Genomic DNA, 17,473 nt, shown 5'->3' with positions numbered 1-17,473 from the left:
CGAGTAGAGAAATCGAGGCTTTGGGAGAGAGGAGTTGGCGAGGACCGTCCCTGAACCAGGGTGATGCCCAGACACATGCGCGGGTGCCCGCCAACTCTGCCCACTCTCTGGCTAACGGTTTCCCCCGCGGCGTCCTGGCAAGGGCGCACTGCCCACGCTGGCCTCGCCAACGGCTGCTGCTCCAGCGCTCAGGAGAGGGATTGTGGGAGTTCCTGCTCCAGGAAACAAAGGAAAGCCACGCCATATGGTGCACCAATGGTCAGCACCAGTACTCCAGGAGAGTTTGTGGGGACACCTCATAATCACCTGAACTGTCACACTGGGCGTTATCCTCCTCTAACAATGCAAGGCTGGAACCAGGCTGACCCACAAAGCCCAGACATCGTGAGCCTCATCCTAGAACCAGGCTGACCCACACAGCCTAGAAAGTGAGTATCATCATAGAACCAGGCTGACTGACACAGCCTACACACAGCTACTCTCATCCTAGAACCAGGCTGACCCACACAGCCTAGAAAGTGAGTATCATCATAGAACCAGGCTGACTGACACAGCCTACACACAGCTACTCTCATTCTAGAACCAGGCTGACCCACACAGCCTAGAAAGTGAGTATCATCATAGAACCAGGCTGACTGACACAGCCTACACACAGTTACGCTCATTCTAGAACCTGGCCGACCCACACAGTCTAGACACTAGGGCTGTGACGATATGGATTTTTTTCTTACCGCGGTGAAAAAGCAACGTATCCCTGCGGTTCGGCGATTTACCGCCAAAAAAAAAAAATTAACATAGACTAACTAGGCTATGTTCCGTAGCCTACACTTGGCACCGCTTGGCGCACATCAGGGACCATTCATCCGTTGTTAGGAGCCAGACAAGCATGTTTGTGTGCTCATTCTTCAGGGAAATGCCCATTCTACAATCTACACTTTGATTGATGGTGTTTTGAACCAATGGTATTCCAGGAAAGTGGGGAAAACTACCTCCCCCGTAAAGGGACACCTCGGCCCTTTTCAACAGTTCTAAAATCAATGCGCTATAAAATCCAGCAATCTAAAGCAGTTAAAACAGCAACATTATTCTTTCGATTTTGAAATGTCATCACACGCTTGTTACGCGGCAGCCAGCGCGCTACGCTAACGTCCACATCTTTAAACCGCACAGGTTTAATAAAAACGTATTCGCCTCGGCCGCATCACCACCCCCGTCGTACGTTATTTTCCAATAACGGGTCAGCCCGTCGTGGTTTATTCCTTACGTATTGTGTGTGTGTATATATTCAATTGAACGCTGTATCACAAGTACTCAAGCCTAGAAATGATTAATAATAATCGGACACACACAAAATAAATCCCCCACGTGTACTGGACTGACTGTCCCTCCCTCCCCCTCGCCCGCGAAGCTGAAGAGACAAGCAACTGAAAAGTTTTGTTTCTCCAGAAGCCCTTGAACATAGGATGGAAGACAGTCAATGACGATAACTAAACCATGATTATTGTGTTTATACGATAAGCTTACATCTCATATCACACACCATATGCACTCCTGTAACTTTCACCAGCAGAACACACCAGGTCTCATTCTAGAACCAGGCTGACCCACACAGTCTAGACACCACCAGGTCACATTCTAGAACCAGACTGACCCACAGTCTCGACACACAGAGTCTCATCCTAGAACCAGTCTGACCAACACAGTCCAGACCAGTAGTAACCAACCCTGTACCTGGAGACCTACCATCCTATAGGTTGCTTCAACCCTAATTTGGTACTTGATGCTATAAATTAGTAGTTCAAGAACGGTCTCTAGCTGTTGAAATGTGTAATGTGCTTTGTTGGGGTTGGAGTGAAAACCTACAGGATGCCAGATCTCCAGGATCAGGTTTGGCTACCACTGGACTAAACACATCAAGTCTCATCCTAGAACCTGGCTGACCCACACAGTCTACACACACTGAGTGGTCCCGCGGTTGGGCTGAAGCCAGGCTGAACTGTGGAGGGCATCGGGCTCTGGTGGAGTCGGCATGTGGCGTAGCTATGGGAGGCGCTAGCGCGGAAAACAGCAGCACCTGCCGCTGATGGCGGGGGAGCGGAAAAGCATCCGGCGGCAGACGGGTCGGCTCCGTCTCCGGCCCGGTTACGGCGCTGCCGGGGGAAACGAGGGGGGGGGGGGGGGGGGCGGCTGAACAGTGGGACGGTCTGACTGGTTCCCTCACACCCATAACCAGGGCTGAAGAGAGAGAGGGGAGCTCTGAGTTTGGGAGAGCGAGCGAGCGAGCGAATGCACCGGTGTTCACTTTGAGCTTCAATAACAGTGCGATTAGTTCCCCTGGCTGGGGGCCTTGGTTGCCAGTCAGCAGGCACTGCTCTTGTGCTGCACACTCTGGCACTCACCGGCTCAGTACTGAGACTGACCGAGGTCATCTTTCACACCTGCTCCCATTTGCGTAATTCTACAGTCGTTTTTTTCCTCCTTTGAAAACGCTCTCTTCAAAAGGCTCCGATTCAAATTTGGCCTCCAGACGGCCCAACCTTCAGAGACGGGGGTGCGGCGAGTTACCGTTAGGTGCCCAGAGATGCTATCAACCCCTCCGCCCCACACCACATCCTCCTCGAACTGGTGGGTGTGGACTCTGACACAAGGCCAATCTGTACTCTCGCTGTACCGAGCTCGTTTCACTGGCTTTCATCTCTCACACACACACCCACACACAGTCTCCCTCTCCCGCGCATACACACACACACACGCAGACACAGTCTCCCTCTCCCCGCGCGCACACACACACACACACGCAGACAGTCTCCCTCTCCCTGCGCATACAAACACACACGCAGACACAGTCTCCCTCTCCCCGCGCGCACACACACACACGGAGACACAGTCTCCCTCTCCCCGCGCATACACACACACGCACACGCACACACACACACACAAACACTCACACAGAGTCCCCCTCCCCCTGCGCGCATACACACACACTCACACACACACACACACAGACACTCACACACACAGACAGCCTCTTGCTGCACGCGTATGTGCACACGCGCGCGCACACAGTGAAAATCCCAGTCCTGCGTGACCACAATGCTTCGCCGTCTTGCATCCGGCTTCGTCACGAGCTCTACAGAGCAGCCTGACGCACGTGAGCAGGTGAGCGTGCGAACGCACGCGGGGTCAACCGAGGTCGCCTGCGAGGCGGTCGCCGAGGTCACCACGCAGGCACCCCACCCCCCCCCCCCCGAACCCTTCCGCTGACCATCGGAAACGCCTGGAGAAGGACAGCCGCGCGTCCGCGCTTTTCAGCGCTTCTACAGTGGCGCTGGCGCCGCGCTTAAAAGCCCCAACGCCCCCAGGTGCGTTCAGAGAGCTTTTACAGAGACGCTCCGCGTGCGCGTGCTCTCCAACGAACACACCACAGAATCAATCAGACCCGTCCTTCTAATCCTCAGCGACGGCTCAAAGAACGAGAGACGTTCACATGGAACATCATTACCCGCCAGACTTAACGCTTCTTTAAGCGGCTCTGGTCGGCGCTCTGGCGGAGCAGGAAACGCCCCCGGCGGCAGAGCGAGCTCCGGGGACGAGCCCTCAGCGAAACGAGCCCGGTATTCAAATGGCTCCCGAGATTGCGCTCGCGCCGGTCGATCGTATCTCTCTTACCGCACCCCGTCTGAACCTCCTGTTCTTTCGCGCGCTAATAATAGCTAGCCGACGAATGGAGGATATCAGCGGATCGTGCGGTTACTTCACACAGGGCTCAGTCGGCCCTCCCAACATCGACGAGAAGGAGCACCGCCGTGCACTTGTGCTTCTGTAGCTGCTGTTGCTGCCGATTACACAGGTGCTAACCCTGGCCAAAGCCACTGATGACACATCGACGTTGTGGTAGAATTCCCCCGGCGGCCAATCACGCACGCAGTCGGGTAAGGGCTACAGTGCTCACGCACACACGCACGCGCGAGCGCGCTAACGTAGCGGCGTAGCAGCGGCGGCCGCCTGTACTCACGGCATGAGGCTGAGCTTGCCCCCGGACTTCACTCCTTCCCTCTTCTGGACGTAGTTGGCGGGGATGGTGCCCTCTCTCCCCACCGTGTTTTTGGCTTTGTACCAGTTGGGGTCCTGCAGACACGAGGGGGGAGAAGACGTCACCGACGGTCGGGCGAGCGAGGACGCGGCGCGGCGCTCCGTAAGCACGACGCCGAGCGCGCCCGACGGTTCGCGAGCGGAGTCCATGACAACCGCGTTTAATCAAGAGCAGAGGATAAATGGGGAATCGCAGCCGGTTTCTTATGTCTCGGGCCCCGCGTTTTCTGCTGCTGAAATCCACAATGCGTTTCCGTAGCTGCAGCATCCCAGTCCATAACGTGGTGACTCACTAAAATAAAGCCGTTAACAATGCAATTAAGAGACCGGTCAATTACAGCGATTTTGGGGTAATAAAACAAATCACTTAACTGAATGCATTCTACACAACTGAGACAACAGGCAGAACACATTTTACAGCACCATGCCATTACCATTCACACCAGAGGACCGGTTAAATATTGAAGCTGCTTAAGTTTAATGGTCGAACATATTGCAGGGAATTGCGGGCGCCGTTTTTCACATGAAAGATTTACTGAAATGTTCACATTCTGCTCTATGAACTGACAAACAAATTAGCATAACTGCTAGCAACTAAACGATTGAAAACCTGAGAGGTGATAACTTTTAAGCATTGTGCAAAAGGTGTTTTGATGAGGTTATGTTGCCATGGTGCTGCTGGATAACTGAATTTCAGGCTTTAAAAATATATGTTCTCTACAGGTGGCACGTAATGTGTGGCCTCGTCACCAGCAACCATAACCGAGAAAATAAAGTTCCTTCTTCGTTATCGTCAATCATAAGTTATAACATCACTAAGACACAGAACCGCTGCCAGAATTAAACCCAAGATGCCTACGCGCTCACGATCAATGTTTCCAATAAACATATCAACGCATCAGCTCTCGTTATTTCCTGTTCCCATAGCAACAGCCGGCAGGTTACCTTGGTGACTCCAATGATGGTTAAGACATCTCCTTTGCAGAAGGGCAGGTCCTGCTCTGTGGTGCCCTGAAAGTTGTACTTGGCCACGCACTCCGCGCCCGGCGGCCATGTTGTCTGGGGAGAGAATGGGGGGGGAAGAGAAACAATGATTTTGGGCGGCAGTGTAGCATAATGGGTAAGTAGCTGGTCTTATAACCTAAAGGTTGCAGGTTCAATTCCCAGGTTGGACACCCCGTAGTTGCACCCTTGAGCAAGGTACTTAACTTGCATTGCTTCAGTATATATCCAGCCGTATAAACGGATGCTATGTAAATGCTATGTAAAAAAATGTTTAAGTCGCTCTGGATAAGAGCGTCTGCTAAATGCCTGTAATGTAATGTCTGTATGTAGATTCAGTGCTCCTTGAGTGTATAAATATCCCTCCAGTGGGGTTCGCAGTAGAGTCCAGCCTGTCAATCACTCATCGCTCGCTGATAAGCGATCGTTAATTAAATGAATAATGTGCATGTCAGCAACAGGCTGGTTTAACCAGTGTGAGCTGCCCCAGAATCTCCTTTCAATTTGCCTAATTGGGGTTGGGCATTATTTAGCTTATTTCATCCTGCTAATGCCACTATTAAAATCTGCTTCTCTTACAAGTGTCATAGAAAACTATGAAAGACATACATCTATTGTGTTACTATTGTGAGTAGCCTTATAATGGCAAAAATAGTTATTTTTATTAGAACGCAACTGATTTAGTGTAAAATACAGATTTTGAAAATTCCATGGGCTAGCGCAAACACTGAAAAGGGCTTTTGACAATGAGTCCTGTGAATGCCATTGTAACGAGGAGTCTTTCCCAAAACAGTAAATCAGATCAGACCAAACGTACCAAAAAAAACTACTGCGTCTGACACTTTGCTTGCTCAGATACGGCGAACGAACAATCTACAGCCTACAAAAGACCGCCTTCCAGGAAAATGTTGTGCAATTTCTGAAATTGCCGCGGTTCTGCAATTTTTCCTGTCTCTCAGCGCAGGAAGGTTCACGCACAGAGCAGCACACGGCCCGGTTTTCAGTCTGCGATCATGACCGAGGGCCACGCAGCGTCTCAATATAAACGTGAAATCCCAGAGCTGCTGCGCCCCGCCGCGATTCGTGCGGCGACGGGCGAGAAGCAAGCCGCGCCGCGTTTGTGCCCCGAAGCGCTCCTACTCACCCAGGAGAAAGCGCTCATTGTCCCTGCGCTGTCTGTCTGGAGAGAGTCTCACCATGCATCGCTTCCACGCGATTTTCTCCTCTTATGAACCGCGCACTTAACGGGCGTTCGCGCGCTTCAGAATACATTTCGCGCCTCCGCGCGCGTCGCGATTACGGTTCGAGGCGACAGCCTAAATCGCCTATTGTCTTCCCGCCTGTTATATTTTTCAAATGGATCAAACCCTGGAAAAAAAGGCATGCTGGGATTGAAGGCGCCAGAAAGCGAGCGTGAAAAAAATACCGCACAGCAGGTGAAAAGCAATACGGAATAACTGCAGCGCTACAATGCAGCAGAGGTGCGCTCGGCTCCTGTGGGCCTGAGAGACTGCTCTCGCCTCACCTCCTCATTCCTGAAGCAGCTCGCCTATCAATCAAACGCCACCTGCCAATCAGGTCACCGGGAAAAGAGAGGGTGATGCAGGCGGGCTCGTTTCCCCCCTTACGGCTCCGCCCACACGCGCGTGCATGCTTAGGCCATCCACATAAGCGTTATGAACGAGAAAGCTAAATGTCAGCAGGCCTGTGTTAGCGGTTCCGAGTTAGCATTGCGTGCTAGCTTTGCGCTTCATTTTAACGGCGGCTTGGCTTCCGCAGACCCGGGCACGCCGCTGGGCCTCGCTCACCTGGATCTCCGACATTGTGGAGGCGATGGGGCAGCAGGGGTCCTCAGGCAGGAGTCACAGGTGAGCTGGTACCATCAGAACTGAGGAGGGGGACGAGCGCAGGCAGAGCACAGCTTCCGGACACAGGTGCCTGTACAGACACAGAGACACATAAAAAACAGTGTGAGAAGGGCTTCGTCTTCCATTTCAGGTCACCGCCATCTTTGATCCTGATGCAACTACAACAACCACAGCCAATAAACACTGAGGATCATGCACGCCAGTCAGTTTGGACCAATGAGATACGAGGACCCACCAACAGGGCATTCAGTTTTACATTTAAGGCTTTTAGCAGACGCTCTTATCCAGAAGGACGTCCATAAGTGCACACAAATATTTAGGCAACAAAGAGCTGGTGCCAACTCAAAAGGGCCATAAACAATTGTAGCTATTAATATATAGCTACCTTACAAGTAGTACACACATAAACCTACAACATAAAGGCAGGAGAGGGAGACTGAGAATGCAGTGCTTCAAATAGCAAATGGATTTGAGGATATAGTTTACAATGTAGCTCAGGTGGGCTTAGCAAAGCCATGATACCACTTCACCATTAGTAAGTTGTGGGGTTTGTAGAAACCATTAATGCAAGGCCACAGTCTGGGACAATGTATGAAAGGTGCTACACAAATAAAGTTGTTATCGTACGGCTTACGTTTTATGGGTAGACAACTCATAAGTAATTTGGCTTTAATGTAGGTGAACAATAACAGGATGATAAAATTCAAAGAGAATTAGGCTAAACCTCTGCAAAGATGCCTCTACTCAACTTCAGGGCATGAACTCCATTTCCTTACAAAAACCTTAAGAATGGAGAAACACAAAGCAAAAATAAAAATAATAAAATCTCAGGCTACTGCGAGAGGTTTATTTAAAAAAAGAACTTATCGTAGCATACATTCAATACAGCTGTCATTGAATGCTATTCAGCCTGGTCTTAATCTCATGCATTATTAAGAACTAGAGAGGGAAATCCGATAAACACTTACACATTTGAAGCAGCATATTAACTACATGCATCTATTTGCATCTAAATATTTTATAGCCAAAGAATTCTGTCCAATAACGTGGGCTGTGAGCAATATTACGGTATGTGTACTGAGCAAAAATCTTGTTGAGAGTTTGCAGTGATTATTCAAATTCAGAGGTCCTAACTAGCTCACAACAGTTCTGAAAAACAACAACGCTAAAATGAAGAAAACTGCTCTGTAGGGAAGACACTGCGTTACATCTCAATATTCAACAGCTCATTAAATTTATTTCAGTAATATTCTCATGAGTGTTCTGCTGCAGAGGGGCTTGGCAACACGCTGAACTGTCGGTTTTGAGGCATGACGGCCGTGCGTTACTATTTTACACACCACAACAACATTGCATCAGTTCCACAGCCTTCTTTTTCCCGATGAGAGTTAAACAAAGCTAATGTGTTGCAAGTGAAGAGGAGATAATGAGCCTGGGGCTGCATTTTATTCATTAGACACACAGCACACGTTTCCCTTGGGAATACTGCAGGGGTGAACGTTCAACAAACACTGCACATTGACGGGCACTGTGGAAATTACGCTGTACCAGGAAGGGACTTTTGACCTCACGTTCAGACCACGTAACACAGCATAGCTTCTTCGTCTCTCTTTACGTTCTCCTCATTAACTATGGTTTAGTTTCTGCCAAGACTGAAGTGATTTGACTTTAGTGAGTTCTGAGAAATAAACGGGAAGGCAAACTATATGCCCAAAAGTATATATAATTCAGAGTACATGGAGTTGAGGTCAGCGCTCTGTGCAGGGCAGTCAGGTTCTTTCACACTGTTTTTGACAAAACCATTTCTATATGGACCTCGCTGTGCGCCTGGGGGCACTGTCATGCTGAAACAGGAAAGGGCCTTCCCCAAACTGTTAGGGAAGCACAGAATCATCTAGAATGTGATCGTATGCTGTAGCATTCATATTTGCCTTCACTGGAACTAAGGGGCCATGCCCAAACCATGAAATACAGCCCCAGAACAATGGGTGTCAAGATACTTTTGGTCATATAGCGTAGTTGTTCCAAGAACTGCAACAGTTTAACTGAATCTTTGACTAAAATAGAAATAAATGTTCATACTTCAGTACTTTTCCTTTATTTGTGAATGAGCCATTTTGGCTTAGCCACTGAGCCAGCCCTCTTGTGGCAAGCCGGTCACTGGCCATCCCCACCCGCTCCATCTGAGGTTTCCTCCTTTTCTTAAATCCTCTCCAACAGAGGGTAAACCTGATCATCTCAGCATTGGTGTCAAACTCAGCAATCCAGTGAATCAATGCTGTGCCATAATTTCAACTCTCCAGACGATCAACCCCGTTTTGTCTACTGCAGACTACCTTGTGAATTATGAAGTTCAGTGACAGATGTTTTCCTTCAGGTTTAACACCATCTTTTCGAGTATGTGACCGTCAGTTTTTCTTTCTAGATATACAGCTAATTGTGTTTACTGACCTAATTAAGAGCCGTGTTTGGAGAAACCCAGTGTTGCTTTTAAAGCATGAACTCTTCAGTTATGTATTTATTTAATCAAATAAATGAACAAATCCCCATTACTTTGGCTGGCCTCTATCCTGAGTGAGTGTCGATCGGGGGAACGCTGACTGCGCGGTTCTTGTTGACGGCGCGGACCGTGCAGCGGCTCGGCTGTTTTGAGCCCCGAGCCGTGCTGATGCTCAGAGATTCTCCATGGAGCAGAGCGCCATTCCGGACCCAAACGGGAAGCTGCTTAATTGCAGACTGGTGCACGCAAATTACCCGGGCTGAATTTAGCGGCGCCGGTTCACCGAGAGATCGTCCGTCTTTCGCCGGAACTGCTGTTGTTCAAGGCAGCATGACGACGTACATCCGACCTTCTTTAAAATATATATTTTATTTACTGAGCTACGGTAAAGCGTGTTTCCACCAGCATACAAACTATATGTTTGGGAGCGCGTCCCCATTTCAAAACGCTGAGGTACTTCCAGCAAGACCAAAATTTGCGGTGAACTATATTATGTTTAAACTGGCAACAAAACGGAGCCACCATTACACTACATAAAGTTTGTAACAAACAGCGGCGGGTATTTAGCTTATTACAACAAAGGCAGGGAAATTATAAAAAGAACAGTATTATTCAGCACGATCTCATTATACAAATTTAGCCTATGACGTCTAACAGAAGGAAAACAGATACGAGACGAATTTTCTAGTGAAAGGTGGCCAACGTGGATTTACGATGCACCAACAACCACAGCGAGCAGAAAGGAGACAAATGTCCAACCTCTTATTACATAGAGTGAGATCAGCCAGAAAGCAATGTAACAGCACTGAGAGACATCGCTAGCGCGGTCACGCAGCACTGTGGAAAAACAAATTGAATTAAAATAGCTTGCCAATTGCACTGCTAACAGGGAGACGCTGAGCTCTAGCGAACAAACACATACAAAACATTTTTCTGCCACCAGCTTGCCCTCATCTCTTGCAATCTTCGTCATCCTTCGTTCTTTTCGCTCTGCCTACTTCCCCCGTCCCCTCTTCCTCCCTCCCACTTCATCAGCCTGCTGCTGACTTTACCATGGCAACCCTCAACAGCTGCATGACCAGCTCCCGTGAGCGTCTATCAGCTCAGCTCCTCTGTCCCCTCCACTACGGACGGTTATTAGCGCAGTGTCGAAAATGTTTTACCGAAATAAACGCACTAGCATGCACGCAAACGTGCCCTGGCACGTACACCTCTCACTCCGCTCCTGAGGAAAAAATCCCAAATCACAAACAGGAAGTGACTGCGTGGGAAAGCTCTGCTTAGGGTGGCGGCTCGGCCGGCAAGGGCTAGCTGGCGTCTTGCCTTGCTTGAACTGCAGAGCCAGACATTTTACAGTTAGCCTTGTTTCATTCAGACCACCGTTTGGTTTGAAAACTTAAGGCTATTCCGCAAAACCCCACGGAAATAACATCAGAAACGAGCAATCGCAGAGCCCTAGTCTCTGTATAAACAGGGGGGAAAAATAGAATGCAACAAAGTCCCATTTGGAAGTACCGGTCTGAAAGCAGCAGTTATGAATTGGAGCTTTAACAGTTGCATTATTGATTCTGCAGTCCGACTTGTTTTACATAAATGCGCTTGCTGTCCGTGCAGAACTAATGTACGCCGCGTTCCCTTCCCGCAACCGGTTCACCAAGGTTACACAGAAGCACGCGGGAAACAGCCCTCACACACTGTGACCAACATTCAGATGAGCAGGATTCTAACATCCACCTCTCCTCAGTGATACAGATGTGTGAACAACCAATTAGCTACCATGGCCTACTGGAAACAGAATCAAGACAGCTGAATCTGCCAGCAATACCTGAAGGCATTAGGTTTGGTGGAATTTTGTAGAGGATGAAAACAGATAGCTCTAAACACAACTATAATTACAGCGTTTGGTTACATTATTTTAATTTCTTACAAATGTTTTGTTTCCTGTCATTTAAGATGGTAAAGATTTTTAAAACTACATTTACAGAAGATTAAATTTCCTGTTCCAGCTCCACCCAAAACCTTACATGTATGTCACTAATACTTGGTGCAACTATTTTTACAGTACACAACTTATTTTAAGTTTTAAAAATTCAAGCACGCCAAAAACCAAGTAGAAAACCCCATCAACCACAAACCCCACCAATGACCTCTGACCCCAGACGAGTGACAGGTGGAAGTGACAATCATTTTTCTGGATAGCAGGGAGAGTAGGGGCGGGCAGTGGGGGGGCGGAGGCACTGGCTCCGCCCCTCAGACTGTTACTCCGAGTGCACTTCCTGCCCAGTCTGCGCCGTTCTGTGCGCGGGGCGAGGGGGAAGCAGCACTGGCGAGCGCATGGGCAGGGGCCACCGCGACGTGACATCACTTCCTCTTTTCTCACACCAGACGAGAGCAGACAGAAGGCAGGCTTCCCCGCGTCTCCGTAGAGCGACGGCGAGCAGGGCCGGAGAGAGAGGGCGGCTCAGGCCCACGGCGACGGCGCAGACGCCGCGGAAACGCGTCGCGGTTCCCCTCAGACGGGCTGCGGGCGAGCGACAACACAAGTCCAGTCAGAGTAGCGTATGGGCAGTACGTGCGTGCGTGAGAGTTAGTGAGAGAGAGCGCGGAGTTTACGCTTTTGCATTCTCTTTAGCAGACACGAATGACCACAGAGCAGGTCTGTCCTCTTGACTTGTGTGCACACACCAGAGTGTTAGTGCATGGGAAAATAAGTACGCGGGCTCGTTTGTGTGTGTGTATGTGTTTGTGGTTTATCGCAGTCAGTGTGTAAAAGTCCCTCCAGCAGTTCTCCACCCAACATATGGTGTCTGGTGCCCACGCACACCCCCCTCCACCTCACTGCCCCGCAGGCGTTCAGACGCTCCACAACACAGTGACTATCGCTTTAATCCCAGCCGCCTCTTCGAAGGAAGATAAAGGATAGAGTGACGGAGGGGTGATGAAACCGGGTGAAATGAGGATACTTTCCCTCACCTTCTCCAAGGCCACAACACCTCTGTGCCCCTCTACGAGATGTGGTCAGTGTGTATTTGCTAACAGCAGTCCTCAGGGCCAACTGACCCTGCAGAACACATACGCCCCACAGCGATGTGGTCAGTGTGTATTTGCTAACAGCAGTGCTCAGGGCTCACTGACCCTGCAGAACACATACGCCCCACAGCGATGTGGTCAGTGTGTATTTGCTAACAGCAGTCCTCAGGGCCAACTGACCCTGCAGAACACATACGCCCCACAGCGATGTGGTCAGTGTGTATTTGCTAACAGCAGTGCTCAGGGCTCACTGACCCTGCAGAACACATACGCCCCACAGCGATGTGGTCAGTGTGTATTTGCTAACAGCAGTGCTCAGGGCTCACTGACCCTGCAGAACACATAGCCTACGCCCCACAGTGATTGCCAAAAGACAGTGTGGCAAAGGCAGGTGACAGTAGGGTTGGGTATCGAAGTTCAAAGTTAATTTAGGTAGGTATCGGGGAAAAGTATTGGTTTGGTATCAGTATTCGAATCACAAGTACCGAAAGTATCGAAGTATCAAAAACTTCCAAATGACACCCAGCCATAGGTGTCAGCGGCCTCTTGTTAAAATGGCATGACCGGGCCTGGGGTACAAGGCGCATAAAGCTGGTATTGTAGAGAAGCGGCCCTCAGCTCAGTGGAGAAATATGCAAATGTGACCTACGCGCTATGCAAATACTCAAGCTACAGCACACACACACACACGCTACTAAACACACTAACAAGAAGCAAACTGTCAAAAACAAATAAATACAAATACAGAAATGGGGGGGGGGGTGAGGGGGGACATTGAGTTCATTCCTTGGCCTGGAGTTCAGGGGAGCGCGTGTTCAAACGTGCCGTGCGGCAGTGATGTCACGGCCCCCGCGCACAATGGGTCCCTTATGGGCCTCTGGGCTCCGTCCCTCTCCAGCGGTTCACCCGGCGCAGCACCGGGACGCCAGCTTGCGCGTGAATGGCGCCCCATTCAGCCGGCTGGGGGGGGGGTTCACAATAGATAACAGGGGCTCGGACGCACCGAGGAAGAGGCCGAGCGCAGAGCCTCTTTTCAGGGAGGGGGAAACAGACTCCCTTTTGTGCGGCTGACCGATGCGGGCCGACCCCGACCCGACGACACTGCGGGGACCGACGCTGAGCATGCGCCGGGGATGCGTTCGGCGATATGGCGGCACGGCGACCCCTCTGTTTGGGACGTCTCTGCGGGGGGGGGGGGGGGGGGGGGTGGTCCGCGCTCGCCGTGCCGGATAGGCGAGCCGCCATGCCGCCGGGACGCACCAAACGCGGCCGGCTCTTCCAAAGGAAACAAAGGTACGGGGGGGGGGGGGGGGCTTCTGCACAAAAAAAAGGGCTGGTGGGCAGGCCCGCGGATTTGGCGAAGAAAAAGACGGCCGGGCGGAGAAGAGAACGGTCCCACGACCCCCCCCCCCCGCCGTAAACGGAGGGGCCGCCGCAGCGAGGTCATCGGAGGGGGGGGGCGGCTTCTTAAGACGGGGATTATTCCTCAGAATCCTCCGTCATTCCAGTGGGGGGACCCGTGTGCATCTGCACAAAGGAATCGCTGGCCCGTCTGGGAAAGAGCTCCCATTCTGCTTCACACACCCGGCCAAAGCAAAGCATGAACCTCCACTTAGCCTGGATTCCACAGAGACGTTCATAGACAAGAGAGACATTTTAAATAAATATAACGCAATGACAGATCCTGCAGCGGTAAGAAATGAAGTTCAGTTCGTCATCCTGCGCCGGACTGTAATTAATCCTTCATATTCATCAAAGACAACCTACACAGTCGCACTATTTTAATGTTCATGAAAACAAAAAGTGGGTAGTGCTGCTAATTTTATTTGTGGTTTTCAATTTAAAACTTGGTGGAATGATTTCAGTGTGTGTATCAGTACTTTTTGAACATTTTCAGCACATTTTAACAATACCGCGATAATACGGATAGCCGTGATAATTTTGGTCACTATAATCGTGATATGAAATTTTCACACCGTTACATCTCTATTTGCTACACAAATTTTAATGTTCAGAAGCTAAGCAATAACCATGCAACCAGTGCTCCATTCTCCCATCTCCACCCCGCCCATTCAGAAAGTCTAGGCATTGGAATTCTTGAGCGCAAGCCTTGGCAAGACCCCCCGGTCTGATTAGCCGGTTCAACCGCATTCATCTGCAGCAGGCCCAGGGGTTCCCCACGGCCCCCTTCACGGGACCCCGACCTTTCTCCTGTTGCGAAACTGCTCATTCACCGCAGCGGCAAGATCCAGGTGTGCCATTGCAGGTGTGGCCACCGACAGAATTTTTAAAATGTTAGCGAGCGAGCCGCTTACTGAAGCTGGCAAGCAGGTCACCTTTACAGGAGACCCCAAAGGCTGTGGGTAAAATAAAACAGAAAACTAATGATATCACCTTATGACACGGCAGGTTAAAGAGTGAAGGGCCGATTTCAAATTAACATTATATAGGCCTACACTGCATTAATTGAAGTATTTTATCAACCACGCATCTTCAGTGAAATGTTAACTGGGTTTCTAGATTGGCCACTCCAAATAAAGTTTGCCAGTATTGACTAATATGATGTCAAAATGTTCCTTTGTAAATGCTTCAGGATATGCACACAGTCAAGATGACTATTTGCACGCGCAAACTCGCTCGAATGCGATTCGAAGCGCTGCATGGCAGGAAATGGTGTCTGAGAAAAGAGAAGCTTTCACATTTACAAGTCGGTACCACCTGCCCCGCCCCTCTCATTTTCCATCTGCCCAACCCCCCCCCTCCCATCGGCAAACCCCAGTAGCAGATGATATAACTGAAGAGGAACTACGGGGAGGACCAAAGCCCAGGTGCTGCCCATCTTTAAAAGAAGTACCAACGGAAGTGGGCTTTGAGTGGTAAGGACTGAGAAAAGCAAAGGCTTCCCCAGCGATCAGCTGTGCATGCGAGCACTGACCCACAACCGAAAAAGGAGAACCGAGTCGGGCACTGAAACTGTGCTGAATGATGTTATTACATTACATTACAGCCTGATCTGAGAAGGGCCAGCGAGGGCACAGTGCTCTATCCCAGCCGGACGACACCTGACTCAGCTAACAGGTCAGTAATCATGGACCTCAATCAAACCTTTAACGGCTAACAGTGGTGCCCTGAGGGTAAGGGCTCAAATGCAGGTAAAATGTGCTGAATGAGATGATTACATTACATTACAGGCATTCAGCAGACGCTCTTATCCAGAGCGACGTACGACAAGTGCATCAGTTCGAGGTGCAGAGGTGCAGAAAAACACACTAGAGTGAAGTAAAGATCGTAGTGCCAGAAGTGACCACATAGATCAGGACTCCAACCCTTGTAGGGTAACCTGTTCAGCAAACAAACAAACAAACAAACCTGCCAAGTACAAAACTAGCACTGAAATCACATTTGCCTAATCAGATCAGACTAAAAAATACTGCCAAATACAAAACTAACGCGATCGCATTAGCCTAACTAGGTACATTGAGCTAAACTAGAGGCTAGGGAGGGGTGGGGAGAGGTGCAGCCTGAAGAGATGAGTCTTTAGTCTGCGCTTGAAGGTAGTCAGATTCTCTGCTGTTCTGACCGCCACGGGAAGGTCATTCCACCAGCGAGGGGCCAGGACAGACAGCAGACGCGAACGGGAAGTACAGACACGAAGAGGGGGAGGTGCCAAGCGTCCAGAGGTGGCAGAACGGAGAGGTCTGGCTGGTGTGTAGGGTCTGATGATCCTCTGGATGTATCCTGGTGCTGACCCCTTAGCTGCCTGGTATGCAAGCACCAAAGTCTTAAATTTGATGCGAGCCATAACAGGCAGCCAGTGGAGGTCAGTGAGCAGAGGGGTGACATGGGAATGTCTGGGGAGGTTGTAGACCAATGATGCAGGTGGAAAAGTGCAGACAGTGTAAAGGGTGAGGGGGTGGGGGGGAGGATGTCCTGGGTGCAATAAGTGATGCTGTCTGAGACAGAGGTGCTCAGAGAAGGTAACGGCGTCCGTGCCTGGTCTGTTCAAGTCTCGCCCTCCTGCTCTATACAGGCCTGGCCTGTGCAGTTCTGTGCCTAGGAGACGGCAGAAGGACGTGCCGAAACGAGGCACATCTCGGGCAGATAAAACATCTCTTTCCTGTCTGCAAAATGCCCTGGAGCACAGCTTCACCGCAATGCTTGGTGCATGAAAGTCCGGGTCTCAACCGCGTGTGAGTGTGAGTGTGTGTGTGTGTGTGTGTGTGTGTGTGTGCGAGTGTGTGAGTGCGAGTGTGCGAGTGTGTAAGTGTGTGTGTGTGTGTGTGTGTGTGTGTGAGTGTGTGTGTGCGAGTGTGTGAGTGTGCGAGTGTGTGTGTGTGTGTGTGTGAGTGTGTGTGTGCGAGTGTGTGTGTGTGTGTGAGTGTGCGAGTGTGTGTGTGTGTGTGTGAGTGTGTGTGTGCGAGTGTGTGTGTGTGTGTGTGTGTGTGTGTGTGTGTGTGTGTGTGTGAGTGTGTGTGTGTGTGTGTGAGAGTGTGTGTGTGAAAGAGAGTGTGTCACAAATAAAAATGATCTCATCTGAATTAAACTGATACGCCTGTGAGACTGCGCAGAGCTCCTCTTCGTTTCTCAAGGTCTCCGTGTCAGCAGGATGCCACGCTGACAGCGCTGGGGCTGCACCGTAATGAGGAACGGGCTGTCGCTAGGCGCTAGGGATGCCATTTCACTGCACCGCTTAAGCTTCAAACGCACAGAAAACATTCTGAAAGTTTCAACCGTTTCTCACTATGATTTTGCTAAAATCCCTATCAGCAGATTCCAAATGAGCTGGCGCTGGCACCCCCACGGGGGATTTCAAAATGGGGTAGAGGCATGCGTCAACACCGCTACATATGGCTACAATTCCCACACAGCTCTGGCAATAAACGCATCTGAAATCTCAGCTAAACGGTATGCTAAAAAAAACTACTATTGCATTACTCTACCAATTAGGCCAAATTCATTTCTGGTTCCTGATTGCAGACAT

The 17,473-nt window shown here is 50.2% G+C and overlaps 1 protein-coding gene across 8 annotated transcripts in view; it reads right to left on the bottom strand.

The window, feature by feature from the left end:
- Positions 1 to 17,473, bottom strand: part of LOC118228322 (tyrosine-protein kinase CSK-like) — a 48,870-nt gene that overhangs the window by 11,811 nt on the left and 19,586 nt on the right. For 7 of the 8 annotated variants that reach the window (XM_035419766.1, XM_035419769.1, XM_035419768.1 and 4 more), the window contains 3 exons: positions 6,903 to 7,032; positions 5,038 to 5,151; positions 4,016 to 4,128 (listed from right to left, as the gene is read on the bottom strand). In XM_035419766.1, coding sequence (XP_035275657.1) covers positions 4,016 to 4,128; positions 5,038 to 5,151; positions 6,903 to 6,917 — 242 coding nt within the window. In that variant the 5' untranslated portion in view covers positions 6,918 to 7,032. Of the gene's footprint in view, positions 1 to 4,015; positions 4,129 to 5,037; positions 5,152 to 6,902; positions 7,033 to 10,384; positions 10,516 to 17,473 lie in introns of those variants that run through there. The other variant, XM_035419774.1, reaches the window with a different exon arrangement.

This window comes from Anguilla anguilla, chromosome 5 (assembly GCF_013347855.1).
Source record: "Anguilla anguilla isolate fAngAng1 chromosome 5, fAngAng1.pri, whole genome shotgun sequence".
NCBI classification, from domain to species: Eukaryota; Metazoa; Chordata; class Actinopteri; order Anguilliformes; family Anguillidae; genus Anguilla; species Anguilla anguilla.
The sequence above is the reverse complement of the archived record's forward strand: the minus strand, read 5'-3'. Positions and strand labels throughout refer to the sequence as shown.